Below are 19,300 nucleotides of genomic sequence, written 5' to 3' on the forward strand. Positions count from 1 at the left end.
GTGGGTCATTTCTTGAAACCTGTTAGGTTGCATCACTCAGCACTAATGACTGTAGTATGCAAATACACATCGCATGCTGCAGCTGATTTTGAATTAACACGAATTAAATTTTAGCAAGAATATAATGCTGAGTTATTATTTCATTGTGCACGCAAGTGCATTGATCGACTCTTGCAGCATCCATTTAGTAGATTAGGGAAACAAATGCCTGCAGTTGTGTTTTAGAAAGATGAATTCCTAGAAAGTGTAACTCCAGAGGATTTAGGTGCTGCCTTCAGTATTGTCTTCCTCTTTATGAAATATTGAGAAATAGATTTTCCGTTGCTTATGATGTGTTATTTCATTGAACACATTAGTGCTGATCTTTATAAAGTAAAGGCCAGATGTAAGGGTTGAGTAACACTTGAGGTTCAGGAGAGACAGACAGGCATGCAGCTGTTTCCTTCTACTAGTTTACACTGGTGCATTCTGTGAGGAAACTGTCCCCCATCCGACACAAGTAAAAATGAGAATAGTCCTACTGATCAGGCAAAAATAAAAGAAGAATTCATGTAGGTGATGCTAGACGAATAAAAGTGCTCAAGCAGTGTGCTCATTTCATGCTGATTACAGTACAGTACTACAGTTACTGCATAATAGGAACTCTAAAGGTTATTAAGATTTAAAGTGGTAAAATAAAACTGGCTGAGTTCCACTATGAAAGAAGGCAATAAAATAACTAAAGAGGTCATTTAAGAAAGTCTCTAAACTGGTCCAAATGTTCAATATAGGGAATTTAAAAAACTTGTTTGGTGAGCATCAGGAAGTACTGGTACATGTGTAACATGTAACTCAATCCAAATAACTGCGCAGCCATAAATTCCACCTTTGTAAACTCTGCTGATGATGAATGTAGCCTGTCATTGAGAATATTCGTTTAACCGTATGTTAATGTCTACTGGTTACTGTGTTTACTGTGGCATTAAAGTGGTAATTGGACTGGCACTTTCCTAATCTCAAAGCATTTTATTACTATCACAGTCACCCATTAATACAAGCACCTTTTTCTATGCCTAAGTCCTTTTAACCTATGATTCACACACATTCATACACTGCCATTCATACACATTCATAGACGGCGGATACATCAGGGGCAACTTGGGGTTTTGAAGAATAGCTCTCAGACTGAAAAGCCAGGGATTGAACCTGGAACCTTCTGATTAGGAAAGAGTAGTGGAAAGTGGTGAATGAGCGTAAGGTAAAGAGTTCTGATTACAAATTCTGTCTATAGCAATACATTTCAATATACACCTGACTCTAAACCACTTCACATAGCAGAACAAATGCCTTACTATGCTTATCTACTTAGTATACTAGTCTACTTATCATTTCTTTTCAGTGTCAGTGTGTGGTAAGACTTGAATTAAGCGGTCAAAGAAGTGCAGGAGACTGATGCTGTCCAGTGTAGCAAGTGATTTATTCACCATTTTGTGACCCAAACAATATTTACAAAGAAACAAATAGGAAACTCAACTCTATAATTAACTCAGTTCAAATAAACATAACTGAACTTAAATCAATGGAAATTAAGGTCAAACTGCACACAGCTACACTGACCTGAACCTTTCTTCTCAAACACCTGAGTTCTTCTGCTTAAATAGTTCACTTAAGATTTCTCCTCTGGACTATTCCATTCGGTAGGTAAGATGAACATATTTATATTCAAACCTCTACTGCTACTCTTTACTGGCAACATAAACTCTGTGGTGTAATCAATACGTATTACAACAATAAATCTATTTCTTCATAAACCCTCTAAAATCAACTTTATTAAATTACAAGAGTTCTTCCCCTCCCGCACTTGGTCTCTTCCTGTGACCTCAGAAGAACCCAGAAGCTATAAAGCAGGAAGTAAAACTACATTTCCTCCTTTTGTTTCTGGAAGACAGGTAGGTAAGGTAAGTTCTAAACAATACAAATTAACAGTTGAAATAAAGAACATGTCAATTTAACAAACTTATAGGAGTTGATTTAAACCAAGATGTTATATTATATAATCTGTAAAAGTGCAAAACATAAACCCGAGATAGTAGACGTTTGCCTATTGCAGATCACATGTGAAATATGGTTAAATCAAAACAAGAATGTTAACTAAGAATATAGACAAGTGGTACTCTCACCCACTTTGTCACACAGTGAAAAAGGAAATACAAAAAAAATGATGAAACATAGGCTGGACCTCAGAAAAGCTCAATTGAGACTGTTCACAGTGATAAGACCCAGCTGTCCACCGTTCTGCTTGGTCCCACAGTGTCATCAGTGTGGTGATGCTGTTGAGACTGGTCCCTGAGCAGCTCTGTTCTGTTTTCATGGCATTTAGTCGGTGTCCCTGCCATTAAAAATGAATGGTCATTGTGACTCATTTTGTAACTGCTTATGTAAGCTTCTAATGCGTGTTTTTCTCTCCGGAAGCCTGAATTTACTGCTCCCACACTCTTTCCTCACACGCTCAGTATTGTTTCCATCCTTTCAGAGGATTAATTTTCATTTTCTTTGGTCTTACACTAATTCAAACCATAACCACTGTCATCCTAACCTAACTTTAGTTAGACTTCCCAGAACCTTAATCAAGTCTTCAACTTGCAATCTTAAGGAAAGAACTGTATCAAACTGAAGAGCAACCAAACTGTCTTCAGTTTCATCACTCTTATGTGATCTCATAAAGATGGTTCCATGTGTACACGCTTGGCAGTGCTGTACCAAATGTTAATTGTAAGGAACTCAAGCTTCCCAAACGAATGTATTTACTTCCAAAATGGCTCCACTTACTGGAAAAGAGGAGCTTTGGTTTTTAAGTTTGTTTCAGTAGAGTCTGGCCAAGTCTTTTTTCCAGTGTGCTCTAAATTTACTGTTATTTCAAATGTTTCACCTTCCCCGGGAAATGTGACATTGTTTTTCAAGGGTAACTACAGGCACTGTGCTGAAAATAAAAATAAAACCATAAGCCAGTGCAGAATAGAAACGTGCTTGTTGACGTGGAAAGTCTCGTCAAACTCTACAATCACCGAACACTGAATTAATTTTCGATGTGGTGACAGTGGTGGTGGTGGAGGCAGTTAATATGCATCATTGATGTTGCCCATAATGATTCTAAGGACTATGACCCTGTCTATTCTGCTGTTAACCACAAGCAGACACCTGTGACTGCTCTCTAGGCCAATAGGCCTTGATTTGCCTGCTTTGAGCCTTTATTTGTTTATTCCCGCAAATGTCACGCATACAGACAAGCTGGTTAAAACAAAGCTTAGAAAGTGAGAGGTGTTCTTTTACATATCGGTCAGTCTATTTGCAACATTTAGGCATGAAATTTGACTATGTGTAAAGTAGTACCCCACTGGCTACAACAGTCTTCCCATGTTTGGAAGGAGAAGCGGAAAGCTTCTTTGGATTCATTGTCGTTGTTTGATGGAGTATTATGCTTGCTGATGTCTATCTCTTCAACACACAAATAGCTCGGCTGGTTTTGACACACACAGGAAATCTGCTCATGAGCGATGCTGCTATAATACCAGCATACTTTGTCTTCCTTTACATTGTTTAACAGAAAGTGTAGGTAAATGTTTTGATATAAAGTTTGAATATTTCTCAGTATGTGATCAATCTTAGCAATACTTCAGATATTTCTCTTTCATTATTTTTTTTTGTAAAGGGTATCCATGGCATTGATTTGGATGAACTAACTGACAAGCTGCATTATCGGCTTCATTATCTTGTTGCATTACTAAGCATAAAGTGGAAACATCATACCTAAGGGTATTAATAAACTTCCCCTTTTCAACAATACCATAAAGTCAGCCTTCCATTATTAGTGCTTTAAAAGAATAGATGAACATTTAGAGAAACTGTATTAGTCCCTTTCGTGTTTGAATTAAATTAAGAGTGATATCATTCATACTTTTGTATGGTAACTTTTTACCATACAAAACCCAATCTGTTTGTGTTTTTTTTTTTTTTGCCAACTCTCATGGTGTCAGTAAAGCTCACGACACAATAAACAGGAAGCCATGAAGTCCCTGCCTTACAAAAAACAGTTTTTTCTTTGCACGTAGGATAAATTTGACTTTTAAGCACATTCAAGCACCAGCAGTGATTCATAAATGTCACAGAGTATGCAAGGGTTGGGTGCATATATCCATATGGCACAACAGCAGCAACTTCCTTAACCGTTAATAACTAGTAATTATTTGACACAGGGCTGACATCTAAAAAGTAAAAATGTCAAATATGGCAGCAGATAACCTGGTATAAATGAGAGCATATTTTATAATCTCCAAAGTTTCTGTGGTTGGATAAATTCTTACACATGGTTATAATTTAGTGTTCAGGAAATCAGGAAATTTTAAACTAATAAAACAGTTTTGGCAGCAGAACAAGGGGTCGTTTTCTGCTCATAAATCCTAATTAATCACTTGGATTACTAACTGTATACTTCATGAAAGTACAATTTCTTCACATTCAAGTAAAAAGTGGCTCCTGTAAGCTATTTAAAGGACCAGTTCACTGAAATTACAAAAACAACTGTACAAATATTCCCGTGGAAAGGCCTTCTCTCCATGTACTTGGTTCTGATGGTGTTTCAAAGAAACTTTCTTTTCCATGGATTGTGTTCATTCCACAACCAGAGTAATTCTGCAAACCCTATACTCCATGCCTAACAATGTGTTTGCGATAGATTAGCATACACTGTTACAAGCACTAGGCTTTTGAAATGTCTCCATGTGTGTAGATGAAAATGTAATGTCAACCATAAATGGAGGTGGAAGCAAGCAAACCTGTAATGATAACGGCCTGCCAGCTAAAACAGCTACAAAGTCCTCACTGTTCAGCTACTATCACTAACAGATTACTTTTGTCATAATAATTGAGACAAGTTTGTGTCCAGCAGACTTGAGTTTCAACAACAACAGAACAGTTGTCCAAGGTATGCAGCAGTGCAGCCCTGTCAGCCTGCAGAGCCCAGAGATGAATGAAAAGCATAACAGAAAGAGAACGCTACAACACAGTGAAACCTGGCACTGTGGCAAAACGCACAACAGCTGATTTGGTTTAGTTCTGTGTGACAGGATGCTTCATGTGAAAGCAATCTGTGAAATGTAAGTGTGCCTTTCAAAGTATGCGAGCTGTGCGTTTTCTCTCTGCCAGAGATGCATTGGATCACTCCTCAAGCACTCCCATGCCTGGCCTATTCTTAGCCTGTAGGGCAATCACCCGACTGGAAAAGACTCGCTCCAGAGAAAGAGGGGGTCTTATTTTATCTGTGATGTTGCCCCGAGAGCAACAAGACGTCACCCTCACATGTCAAGATGCTTAGTGGTGCAGCTCGTGCCTCATGGTGGCAGTGATCCAGATGCCTTTGGAGATCTACTAAAGCCGACTTTGACATTTGAGATGATAAGGATACACATACACACTGTCATATCCTCTAACAGCCACTTTAAGATAGTGCCCAGACATGATGTAGTGCTGTGAACCAGCATCTGTGGAGATACATACTGTGGGGTACTGTATCCACTGTCACATCTCTAATGAAAGCTGTTTGTTTAATTCTTTAAAATTAGTATGTAATATTCAAAGAAAGTGTGTGTTTAGATAATTGATAGCAGCTGTTGCAAGGTCAAGCACAGGGCTCACCTGAATCAGAGAATGATTGCAGACTAATAAACTTCTGAGCGGAGCAACTAAAAGAGCTCATGTCAAGCTCGTGTCTCCTCACATCATTAATAATAATTACACATTCATTATATGCTTAATCTCATTGCTGGAATGGTACATTTTGCTCTGGTATTGTGTCACATATATTTACAAGGTACTGTGAAGACTTACAGTGCGTATACATTAGAATGCCAGAATTTTAAAGCTTTAAAGCAGGCAGATAGGGGCTTTTCCTGCATCTTTTTTTGTCTGTTGTTAATGTGACACTTGGACCAGAATAGATATTAGTGTGATCATTTGATCTTAATCAGCAGCTAAGTCAAGGCTTTGTGCCAGAGCTTACTTTCACACGACAGACATTAGTCTTTGAAAGCACAGATGAATTTTTAAACAACATTCCTGGCCTTCTTGTTTACAGAGACACGTTCCAATGCCTTTATCTCAATATAGGTTATGTGTCACAGTGTTTTCCTTTGGTAGTCTTGCCAGAAGACAGATGTATAATATTTGCAAATGTATTTGCAAATGTCTGCACCAGACTCTTTGTATTGGACATCATTTGTTTCCTGAAAAAATGCACAGCATGATGGTGGATAGTCAAAGGGTTTTGCAGCAGATCTGCAAATTTGGATGCATTTTGCATCCTTATTCCTTCTGTAATTTACAGCATTTTTAAATCCCTGATGGTTACTGTGTTTGAAAGCTGTCACTTTGAATAATTACAAGTAATTGGTAACCCACATAATATACCGTGATATCTCTTCCCATAATTAGACAAAACAACATAGTTGTCAAACAATAGCATCCAACAAACAAGCAGTCAGACAGGATTAGTTAAAGCTTGTGTTGAACTGAATGGACAGAAATATGTGCATCCTTTGTTATTCTGTTTAGCTTGAATTTACTAGAACTGAAATGCAGCAGCCAGATTGTACAGGAACTGAGTGAGTGACTGTTTAAGCGGTCAGCGGTTGTGGAAATAGATTTGTGTGTGTTTTTAAAGCTTTAAGTAAGTACTAGTGTCTGGGAATGCAAAGCACATGTGTTGGGCCAACAGTCAGCTGGGTGGTGTGTTGCCCTGATGGTCCTTTCATTTCACGCTATGACGTGAGATGAGCAGAGATGAGGTGATGGATACCAGGGAAATTATGTAATTGTACAGGCTTGCATGATATTGGCATGATTTTTGTTTATTTATTTATTAGAGTGACTCATCTGCCAAAGGCCAGGTGCTGAAAATGACCAAATATCAGTTACTCGGTCTGCATTTCAAACTAGTCATCTAAACCTAATCATTCAAAACCAGCTTGCAGTGCAAATGCCATGCTTCACTTGATTTTATGTACAGTGGGAATTACGTATCTTCTTCTATTTTAATGCATGACACATGTTGATGTTAAATATTTGAAATGTACCATCACTTATTAATGTGCTTACGGAGGCCTATAATCCACTGGAGAATTACAGCATCTTTTAGCTCATTGTTTTGTTGTTACAGGGTTTGTCAGTCTTATTTTATCCCAGGCTGTAGCAGACGGGTCTTTCCAGAAAAAAAAATGTCTGAAGTACTTGTTAAACAAGTTAGCATCAAAAAAGATGAACAGGGCTGCATAGTGAACAGAATATTCAGATACTGTTTGTCCTTAAGTACATGGCAGAGATCAAAGTACTAATATGAGAGCAGCTCCAGAGAACTGCTGCTCAATGAACAGTTTGTGTTTTTCAGACCATTCTCTTTTTAATGTAGAGATGGTTGTGTTGGAAAAACCCCAGTAGATCATCAGTTTTTGCAATACTCTGACCAGCCTATCTGGCACCATGTTCAGAGACACCTGAGTCATCAGTCTTCCCCATTCTGATGTTTACTTTGACCTCTGGGACGTCATTTTGACGATGTTAACATGACTACATGCAGTGAGTTGTTAGTTGTTAGTGTCAGATATTTGTTTTAATGACTTTTGTAACTAAAAGAGTGGCAAGTGAGTGTTTAATAACTATAATAATTGAAGAATGTTGATGATTTGTGATACTCGTCTTGGGCTCTAGCCTTTACCATGAATGGAATTCCAACCCAAGATTTAGTTCCTATTCCAAAGTACAATTTTCTTTACCAGCACTGCCTTTGACAGCACTGTAGAGCTTTGTCTAAGCTACACTGCCAGTAGTAATATAACCTTCCACAGACACAGGAGTTGTGAATCTAATTAGATGGCTCACTCTCAGTGACGATCAGGGATCCATTAACAGTCAACTCTTTGCCTTTTATTTCCCTGTCTGTCTGCCATACATAACTAAAACCATCGAACTACATTTAAAGTTGTTTCTAGCATGCTCTAAAAAACATATGTGTGTGCTCTGGTTCATTATGTTTAAAAGGTTGCTACAGAAGATCAGCAAGTCTGCTTTATGGAGCAGCCTCTCTTTAGAGGAAGAAAACCCATAAAGTGCAAACTACACAGAGCAGCGGCTTCAAAAGTCACAAAGTCTTCACAGTAAATATGGAGGCAGATAATATTTGTCTCCACAAGGTGCTATACTGCTCCAGAGCTGATATACTGAGACATTAAAATTTTCTCACCTTAGAAACTGAAGCTGAAATAGGTGTTGATGAGGTTCAGTGTCACATCAGTGTCTTCCAGTAAATAATCAGGGACGTGCTTAAATATCTTGCTTAAGACCACTTTACAGTTTCATCTTGTTTGTCAGTGATTGTGCAGATTAAGTACCTTTATTGGTGCAGCTCAGAGATGAGGTTTATTTTTATGTGTGTAGACTGAGTAAGAAACTGTGTACAAAAGGTGAAACACATTAAAAAAAAGCCTAGTGTGAAGTAAATGGACTGGTTCCTATACAGCGCTTTCCGACGTTATCTGAACACTCAAAGCGCTTTACACAACTTGCCTCATTAACCCAGAGCCTGTACTTCTTTACTTAAGTAAAACTGAAAACATTTTTAACACTAATATCTATACTTAGTTACAGAATGTCTGCACTTTTGCCACCTCTGCGACTAACACCTTGCCTGAGAAGTCTGTATAGAAATATCACTATCTATGCATACTCAAAGGTGCATCGGGAAAAAAAGGTTTTGACTATAAACCTGTAAATTTGCAAATGTGTTCTCAGTGTCTGAGAAGCAGCTATGTACAGTGAGCGTTACGAGACTTGAATCTGATTTCTAGTGTTCTCAGTGGTCAGTTACCCTTCCTGATTTCAACCATATTGCACACAGGGAGCAACCAGATCCATACACATCCTGTTTTTGGTAGTACCTCAATTTTAATGTTCCACAATCAATTCATGTACTGACTATGCATACTCTTTCTCTTCTGTCTCTACTCTCAACAATCAGATTATCAGGGGAAATGCTCATTAAACTGCATGTTTTTACTAATTTTAACCTTTTACTAAAGAACTGGTGGTGAAAGGCTTTTGTTTGTTTGTTTGTTTTTTAACCAATGCTTACCTGTTTTTCCCTTTTGTTTTTTTAATGCTACTCCTTTATAACTATGTCACCTACAGGCCCTTAACAAGAAGGAACACAGAGGCTGCGACAGCCCTGATGCTGACGCATCCTATGTCCTCACTCCTAATACTGAAGAAAAATACAAGAAGATTAATGAAGAGTTTGACAACATGATGAAGACTCATAAAATTGTAAGTTGCGTTGTTTGTTTTTTTTGTTGGTTTTCAACATTTTGTTTAGTGACTGTTCCCACCCCCATTTTCTCTGTAGGGTCATTAATTAAGAACCTTCCAGTCATTTATCCTCCATCCACAGTCTGTGGTGATAATATGTCTGGTCATGCTCACAGACACAAAGATGAAGACAATACAACTGATAAAAGACAATTGCATTTTACCAGTTCATGTATTTCATTTTAATGCTGATTGGCTCTTTTTGTCTCTTGCTGCCTTCTTAGTCCACAGGCCAGCAGCAGCAGCATCAACAGCACTTCATGCATGTAGCACCAGGCAGCATGGCCTACAGTCACAGTGGAGGAGGAGGGGCAACTTCCCAGGCACTAGCTGCAGCCACAGCAGCTTTGGCTGACGGTGGTATCCTCACCTCACCTCACTCGCACCTCCACAGAAACATAAACTCTTCACAAAGACCCCCGAGTGCTGGAAGTGAGTAATATGAACTTTGTGTTGTTCTTTGGTAACTAAACTTACTGTTAAACTGCACACTGAGCCGATGACAATAACTCAGAGGAGACATGAAAATGAATGTGTGCAAGGATGTCCAGATAAGCCTTAGAATTATGAGTAGAAGAGAGACTATGTAGAAAACTATGTATTTTAATTAGACAGTATAGTAGTTTTTAATGGAGATGCAGGAGATGAGCCATGCAAACATTCTGCGCAGGAGGAATTACTGATTTCCATTGTATTTATTTATTTCTTAACATTGATTTGAAGACAGCGCATCTGATAAAAACAACAGTTTGACTGTTATTGTACAGAAAAAGGCCCTGCTGGGGAAAATACATTCGAGCAGATAGAAAGTGAACGATCTAAAGCAATCTTACTTAAAGCTGCAGTCTTATTTAAAATCTTATTAATAAGATAAAAAGATGGATGCATGCAGAGTGGTTCTTAGTGATTGCAGAACATTAAATGCGAGAAAAACGTAATAACGAATCCTAACGAGTGTGTTGTGTTTATCCTCAGGTGGCCTGCAGGGCAGTTCCGAGCTGGCTCTGCAAAATGGATCTGGACCGACTGGTATGTATCCAACAGGAGTTTAACAAACATGCTCTGACATGTATACTGCATACGCACAAACACAACTCCCTGCATATGGAGCAGTCTTTGCAAGCTTGTTTTGCTTGTGATCCCATGTGAGCAGCTGCATGTGTTAACTGTGTGTGATCTGTTTGAACAAATAGTTATTTGTTTTCTTGATTTTTTTTTTTTCTAGAGGCCTTAAGGGATTAAAATTAGCCAATAAATTACGAAAGAATGAAATATAAGAAAGAGGTTCCACAGAAATAATCTGATAATTAGTTCATGGCTCCTCTGAGGTTCTGTTAGCGCTTCTTAAAATAGTGGGAGTTGATGTAAGATGGTGATGGATTTGCTATTGGTCAGCTAAGGCCAGTGGATATGGGATGTGTTCTTCCAGGAGCCTGGCTGCACCTCAGTTTCATCCCTCCTGGTTTTTGTTGCTGCTCTTCTGCCCTTATGCTTTGGTCCACAACCCTTTCTACAAACTGTCTTTGCATAATTCCCCTCCTGCCATGGCCGTGCTCTCTTTCTCAGGAACACTGCCATTATGTAATGCCAAGAGAGAGAAAATATGAATTATTCATGATTATCTCCTGTATAATATATAGCTGTACTTTCTCCAGTCCGCATGCAGAACTTGGCTGTGGACATGTTGATTTAATGGATCTAATACATGAGACTGTAATACTCCACTCCATTTTCAAGTGCATTCCAAAGCTCTAAATATTTGAAACTTGTGCTATATGCATGATGCTTTCCATTAACAAAAAAATATCCTTTGCAAAATTCTTACAAAAAGTAGCTAGAATCAGCACTTAAGTGAAAGTTGGAATTGAATTACCATCACTTCTTAACATCCTCCACACGTCTGTATTTAGTGAATGGATTTGGAAAGATCATACCATCAAAATCTCCTCCTCCTCCTCCACCTCATGGGAACAGCATGGTCCCTACCAGCCGCAAGACAGACCTCCGGGTCCTCATCCCCCACTCCAAAGGAATGATGCAAACACTGGTAAGTGTGTTTTCTTTTATATTTATAACCAAAACAAAAAAGCCTTTATAATGAGTAATATTCTTAAAAATGTTACCTAAAGCTTTATGTATTTATTTAGGTCCAATACAGAACAGCAATCAAGCTTGTAACATGTGATGTAGTTTTAGTTTTGACTGGAACTAGGAAGAGTCCTCTAGCTGCTGACAGCTCTATAAAACCATGAACCTTTGATTCCTGATCTGGATTTTATTAAGAATCAGAACAGTACATTGTGTTTTCTAAGCCTGTGGGATCCTGGAGTCAGGCATGAACAGGGTAAATATATGACACAGATTACCACAGAGTGGGCCAACAACTTTTGAGAACAATTGGTTTGACACTATTTGGGGCAGATGGTTGGTGGTTTTACAGATGAAATCATAGTTCCTTTGAAGAATGGACAATACTGGCAAAAGCTTGCATGCCTCATTTGACCGACTTCACTGCTACTTCTTTATAGTCCCTTCCAGTAGACTCAACAAGATTCAGTCTTATTGTGAACTAACACTCTTTTGATTACATTTAAGGTTCCCGTAATCTCTTTAAAACACACGTGGATGTGCAGAATCTATAGGCAAGGTGCAAAGTTCTGTTTGTGGTCCACTTCTAGTCAGATTTTTTTTTTTGGAAACGCTAGGATTTAACCAGTAGCAGTAGGCTTTAGGTAAAACGTCTGTGTGGAGAGTAAAAGGGGAGTGCCACCTTAGAAAGCCCACTGGCTACGCCAGAAGCTGTGAAAGATCGGCCATTATACTCAGAGGCTGAGTCAACAGACTAGCCTGAAGGGTTTCCAGACTGAAGTTTGTCACACATTTGACTAAATGCATATATATCTCATCATAAAATCTATGACCCAAATTGGCATTCACACTAAATAGCAGCTTAAACTAACACAAAAAAGAATGTAAAAGCTTATTAGTTCAAGTTTTGCCCAAAAGTTTTGGAAAACAACAGCCTGTTCATCTGAAAAGTCCGACAGTTCGACTAAGTTTCCAAGTCATATGTCTCTTTGTGAGGGCAGTGCAAATTCTTTATGGAAGCTCAAGTCTTGTTTAGACTCAGTACCAGTAGAACAGAAATGCAGAAATAATATCAAGTGCGAAAAATTGGGCATAAAAAAGTGCTTTAAAAGCTGCCTGGTACACACAGTTACGGTTCTTATATACATGACATCAGAGCACCAGTTCATGGTTGTGTAAGATGACTTGGAAGACTGTAGAAGGAGTCTGTTTTCCTTTCTTAAGATTCCACATTCTGCAGCTGTGCCGGGTCGCTGAAGTTATTGATTTGCCCTTAACTCTCCTACTGTTGCCCTTGCCTCCCACACTGTGCTCAGACATGATGTAACAATTAGTAAACAATGGAAACGGACACTCTTTTCTTTGTATTTTTCCTTTTATGGTGACCGACCAGCTCCATTATTCTACTGGTTGTGGTTTCCAGGGGATTTTTACATATTGCAGAAGGATATGAGTTTCTATTTTCTGGTGTTCTAGAAATTAATGTCGAGGTCTTTTCATAGAAAAAGGAAGAGTTTCACATATGTGCGATATAAGAAAAGAATATCCAGACTATTTAGAAATGAATAGTAAAATAAATCTATATTAAATATAATTTAGATTACAAATTCAGAGCACATTAGAGGTAGCTTTTAAAGTTTTAATAGCGATGTTTAATGTCACTGAAATTCAGAGTGACTAAATTTCTTTTGGAGAAGTGATGAATCAGCAGCCATTCATTCCACATTAAGTAATCATAATTCCTCATCATTCTGTTGATCTTATCTGTTTGTCAATTATCGGTGACTGGGTGACAAATAATTTGTTGTTGTCATGTTTGCAGGAAACAGAATCTGGCAGAGTCTAGTTTTCAGGAACTGTGCTGAATGGGTTTGCAGTCGTTTGAAGCTGGAACACTTATAAAATCCGAACCATGATACGGCTAATGCCTCCACCCTGTTTAAACCAACAGAAGAAGCCACTCATATTTTTCTTTCTGCTTTTCATTCACTCCAGCAAAAGATGTTGTGTTGTGGTCTCACAACTCCTCCTCAGTGTGATCATTTTGAAACTGCCTTTCACTTCCTCCTGTGCACATGTTAGTGTAAGCGGCATGCTTTGTTTAGTGTGTTTTGCACAAACAGGCGAAAACAACAAAGCAAAAACAACTGAGGAGGTCTGCATTTCTTAACAGGATGTCTGTGTCTACTACTCACTACCATGATAGCTTTAACTTGGATTCTGTAGTGCATTATCTGTAGTCCACAAATGCAAGGACACCATAGAAAACACAGGGAATGAGACATGTATGGGTTGGTTAACCCATTGTTTTTATGTTTGCTGAGCAATGAATGACCTGGTTCAGGGTGACGTGATTGAAAGATGAACGAAAAACAACTCCTAAATTCAGTGTGATAAGTTGAGTTCATGAGCCACCTGTTCTGAACTGATAGGCTATTTTAGGACAATGAATAATTAAGAATGAATTACCTGCTGCTATTCAGTTGATATTTCAGTTGTGTGTTTTCTAAAAGCAGACAGCCGAATAAATTGCACTGATATCGCTTTTTGGAAAAGAAGAGGATTTCATGTCATTAAAGGAAACTGACTGATAAATTAGACTATCAAGTCTTGGGTTAAACATAAACATTCAAAAAGTACATTTTTTAAACTAAACTGCAGTTTCTGAATAGTTAGTGGATTTCTGTTAGACTTCTGTCTTTACAAAACATTCAGTTTTGTTGAGAAGAATGCAAATCCTTGTTCAATTCATGTGCAACTTCTGCTAGCACTATGGGAAGTGTAGGAAATTCAAAACTATATATTTTGAACTGATTAATGTTTTTTTGTTTGTTTTGTTTTTAAAACAGGGGATGTGAGCTTATACTGACATCTTGTGGTTGAAATGGGGCATTAATAATAATAATAATGGATTGGATTTATATAGCGCTTTTCAAGGCACCCAAAGCGCTTTACAATGCCACTATTCATTCACTCTCACATTCATACACTGGTGGAGGCAAGCTACGGTTGTAGCCACAGCTGCCACAGCATTACAAGTCTAGTTCTAGCGAACACTATAATTGCGATCTAAGCACAAAAAGCAACAAACTAAGAGAACAGTAACATTTCATGAGTGAACTTAGTGACTTTATGTCTTTGTTTATTATTTGTTTTCAGAATAACCAAAGGATGAGTAGCAGTCAGTCCAGTCAGCCTCTTTCCACACCAGTTGTCTCTATCACCACACCCAGTCTACCCCATCAGAGTCTGGTTTATGCTGGCATCGGCTCGGCCTACAACGGTACAAGTTCTTTTTACTATTCGTGCTGTGTTTCTGTAGTTACCTTAGCCCTGCTGACCTCAATATTTTACAGTATGCCCCCCAAAAAATCAAATAAGAAAACAGTGTACATTGCGGTTTGTTTTAATTGGTTAATGGAATTGCTGAATTAATTAGGTGGTGTTAAATTTCAGCTCTTTTAGACAGTTTATAATGGTATGACCAACTGTATCAGGGCAATTTTTAAAAGAATTTACTCTATTTTTGTGTGTATCCCATTCATTTAACATAAACACTGTTAGATCTTTAAATTAAAAAAAACATAAAGCAACAGCAGCCTGAAAAAATACAAAATGCTAGATTTAAATGCTACTTGGATGGAAGTGAAAAGGTGAATGTGAAAAAATGAATTGCTCCCTGGGCCTAATAGCTTGCCAAACTGCCAGCTTTAGCAGCAGTAGCTGCAACCACATACTTTTGATATCTAGAGATCAGTGCCTGGCATTCATGGTGGCAATTTGACCCCCTCTTCTATCCAGAAATGCTTTAGTTCAGTCACACTGGAAGGTTTTCAAGCTTATTAAGCAGCTTGAAAAATAATAACTTTTTTGTTTTAGTTTTAGCCTGAATTGTTTCTAATAGTTCTTGATTGTAAGGAATTCCCTGAAAAAATAACAAACTGGAGCTGTGAGATTTCATAACGATATGGGATGGAATACAAGAGTAAAGGCTGCGAATATAGGTAAAATGAAAATGACTCAGGTGTTTGGATGTAAAGGAAAAGCCTTACTAACAACAACAAAAGTCTCCGCGAGTATCCACAAATTGCAGTTAGCATCAACTTCTATCAAACAAGAGATGGGTAATTGTTTCACATGGGGCGTTTTTGCTCATTGTGGTCAAGTGGAACAAAACTACAACCTTAAACCTTGCCAAGGAAAATGAAAAGAAGTCTTATGAACACTGGCAGGACATTCTCTGGTTAAATAAAACCATTTTAGTCTAGATCAGATTTTATACAGTGTGTGTGTGTGTGTGTGTGTGTGTGTGTGTGTGTGTGTGTGTGTGTGTGTGTGTGTGTGTGTGTGTGTGTGTGTGTGTTGTTTTTTTGTTTTTGTTTTTTTTTATATTGACCTGGCCAGGACTACTACACTGGCTGCACAGTGGTAACTGTGAATCATGGATGTGTGAGTGTGCTAATCCATGGCAACATGAGTGCAAAAGGTCAGCCACTGAGCACTGCCGTTATGGGCTGTGTCTTTCTCCCATATCCCCTTCAACTGAGTATAGCTGGTTTATTCTCCTGCCTTCTATCTCTCTGAAATAAACTAAACCACTGTCCAGGATGAGACAACAAACATCAACAACAACATGGCCACAACTGACCGTGTGCTTAGTTAATACCTTAGGCAGCAGAAACCCGAGAAAGAAGAGGTGCAAGGAGACAAACCATCATGGGAGGATAGGCCCGTGCACGGTTTGCAGCAGATAGAAGGAGTGGCTTACATTCAGAAATCCTACCAGTGTCTGGACAAAGCTGGATTGAAAGACATCACAGAGGCACTAATCATGGCAGCACAGGAACAAGCTCTAAGTACAAGATCCATAGATGCTGTGGTCTACCACACCAGACAAGGCCCCAGGTGCAGACTGTGTAAAGATTCCCCTTAAGACAACCAAGCACATAACAGCCCTGCCTTCTAGCAAGGCAGATGAAATCCCACTGTTAGTTGGAAATTACTTTTTTTCTGGCCTGAAATTTTCTTTAACATTTAAATTTTTTTCAAAGCACTCTATCCAGTCTGTATTCAGTTATATTAATAAAAAAAACACCCTGAAATAGCTAATTAAAGTTAGTTAACTAACTAAAAACACTGTGATCGTTGCCAAATGATGTAGTATTGAAATATTTTTCTAATGCTACACAACAGAGTTCTCTGTGTTGTTGTGTACTATAAGTATTTTCAAACACAATGATTTAATCCAGTCATCAACAAAATACCAACTTTCAAAGCCTCTCAGCTACCTTGTGTCACAAAACTGAGTATAGAGGCCTCCGTGCATGTGGGCAAATACAGGGCTCTAGTGGGTGAGTTCTGGTTTCACTTTTACAAATTTTCAGCACATTACTAAAAGTGAAATAGTTTCAGGTAGCTTAGCAGCTCATAACAAGAATGTAAGAGAAGTTGTGGTGCAGCGTTTATACTGTATTCAAGTGTTGTTAAAAAAGGTAATGTTTGACTTTTTATAGAAGTGTAATGCTTTTTGATCGGCATGATGTGCATGTAGTGTATGAATGTGAGAGTGAATGAATAGTGGTATTGTAAAGCGCTTTGAGGGGTCCCGAAAAACGCTATATAAATGCAGTCCATTATTATTATTATTATTATTATTATTATTAGTCTCTCTCCTTCTGTCTTTGTCAGATTACTCCCTGAACAGTGGAGCGTTATCAGGCTTTAACTCTGCTGCAGGGCCCTCTCTGAGCTCAATGGCAGCATGGGAGCAACAGCAGCTGAGCTCCATGGGGTAAGAGCCTGACACAGTTAAACTGTCTCCCTTCATGATTTACAGATTAAATGTTTAACCATTTCTCTACACTGTTTTTTTTTTTTGTGCAGACATACTGTGTTGTTGACATAAAGTTAAAAATTACCTGATCATACAGTGTGCAGTAAACTGAAGTAGCGTGCACAGAGTTGGAGAAATGCAAATATGTATAAATATATACATAGATATAATATATATGATAACAGATTCCATGACATAGATAATTGCCCTAAAATATGTAATAAATAATAATTCTGGTTCAAACATCACACATTTTTGCTTTTGTGTAAGACCATGAAGTTATGTACTTTTGGGTGATGTATGTAATAAAAAGCTATTTTATAAATCAACATATCTGCTATATGTTACGTCTATTAGACACATTTTACCCTAGCTATGAAATCAATCAAATTGTAAGTACAATACTGGCCTCTTAATCTGTGGTAACGTAGATGTTTAAAAGAGCTTTAAACAGAAATGCAGTTATCTCCGCTTTTTACTTTAAATACATTATTATTATTAAATGTACTCAATAGCCACAGTTTTCAGAGAAAACGTTTCTGTTTACAGGCCGATTACAGCCATGTCACCACCAGATGGCATCTTCACTCCAGAGTCACAGCCTCAAATTTTCTCTTCCTCTGTCTGTAGGTCAGGAAGCTCCACTCTCTCCATCAGCACCAATCATAACATCAACATCAAAGCTGAGCCAATCTCTCCACCCCGCGACCACCTCAGCCAGTCTGGGTACATGACCCATCCACATGTTCACCCTCATCTTCACTCCTCTGCCTCCTCATCAGCTCGAGCAGAGATGGGGCGATCCCCTTCTGACAGCGTTGGCTCCTCCTGCAGCTCTCACGAGGGCAGCAGTGACCGGGAAGAGCAGCAGCGACCTGACTTCCACTTGCTCCCTGCGAGTCGGTCAGAGGGCAGGGAGAGTCCGACAGTCAAGCGGATCCGAATGGACAGCTGGGTGACATAGAGCCTGGAGCTACATCGAGAAGCTGCACCAGGGCAAAAAACAGGAAGGACACTGTTGTGCAAATGAAATGTGGTTTTTATTGACGTGTTCTGTTGAATTTTCTTTAATTTTTTATTTTTTTGCTGTTGTTTTGGTTACTCGGAATTTCTTGATAAGGGTTGAGCAACATTCGTCTGAGCATTCTTGATTGGATAAAGCTGAAATTACAGTGGTACTTCATTTAATCTTATTTTCTTCTTTTACAAACAATTAAAGCTTTGGAGATTAAATATCTGGGTCCAAATGCAGTACAGTTACAGTAGAGTACAGTTATTTCCATTTGCAGTGCACTGTGGCGCTGGATGGAAGAGAGACAAAGCATAAAATCAAAGTTCATGAGTGGGTAAAGTTACTTGGTGTCAACCAATTCATTTCTAATCTTCTCAGGGTTTAAAACCATTAAATGAGTCCATCGTGAAAGCAATACTCCCTCCACATCATCATTTCTGTTACTCCTCTTTATAAAAACACGTATTTATATCAGCCAAAGCAGTATACTGTTTTCTATGTTGTGTGTGTTTTTATATTGTGCACAAAATTATACAATATTTCATTCAGATTTGAAATCGAAAGCCATGGACACTTGTATATGTACTACCAAAACATGTCACTATTGTTTGTACATAGTATCTTTAATATATATCACTTTTGGTGTAACTATAGCGTTTTGTCAGTGTGTTTTATCTGCCTGCCTTCACACTTTGTCTCCTGAAACTCCCATAATTTCTTAGATAAAGCTACTTTCAGCTGCTCCTTTGTTACAAGGGGTCGCCAAAGCAGGTAGGTCTGCATATTTGACTTGGCAGTGTTATGCCAGATGCCCTTCCTGGTACAAACCCAAGGGGGATTTGTGTCTCTGGCTGGAATTTAACCAGCAACCTTTTGCTTGCCAAGCAAAGTTGTTAAAGCCTACACTACAGAACCATTTGTATCCTTTCTTAGATAAATAGATAAACTGGCTTTGTTAAGAAAGCTTAGGAAACAAT

General features: G+C 38.4%; 1 protein-coding gene across 4 annotated transcripts in view; it reads left to right on the forward strand.

Moving 5' to 3' along the window:
• Positions 1-18,976, forward strand: part of LOC101478337 (myocyte-specific enhancer factor 2A) — a 45,807-nt gene extending 26,831 nt beyond the window's left edge. For all 4 annotated transcript variants that reach the window (XM_004539783.5, XM_004539786.5, XM_004539784.6 and 1 more), the window contains exons 4-10: positions 9,214-9,348; positions 9,615-9,822; positions 10,366-10,419; positions 11,301-11,437; positions 14,638-14,761; positions 17,167-17,269; positions 17,942-18,976. In XM_004539783.5, coding sequence (XP_004539840.2) covers positions 9,214-9,348; positions 9,615-9,822; positions 10,366-10,419; positions 11,301-11,437; positions 14,638-14,761; positions 17,167-17,269; positions 17,942-18,275 — 1,095 coding nt within the window. In that variant the 3' untranslated portion in view covers positions 18,276-18,976. The remainder of the gene's footprint in view (positions 1-9,213; positions 9,349-9,614; positions 9,823-10,365; positions 10,420-11,300; positions 11,438-14,637; positions 14,762-17,166; positions 17,270-17,941) is intronic.
• The last annotated feature ends 324 nt before the right edge of the window (positions 18,977-19,300 follow it).

Source organism: Maylandia zebra, linkage group LG1 (assembly GCF_041146795.1).
Source record: "Maylandia zebra isolate NMK-2024a linkage group LG1, Mzebra_GT3a, whole genome shotgun sequence".
NCBI classification, from domain to species: domain Eukaryota; kingdom Metazoa; phylum Chordata; class Actinopteri; order Cichliformes; family Cichlidae; genus Maylandia; species Maylandia zebra.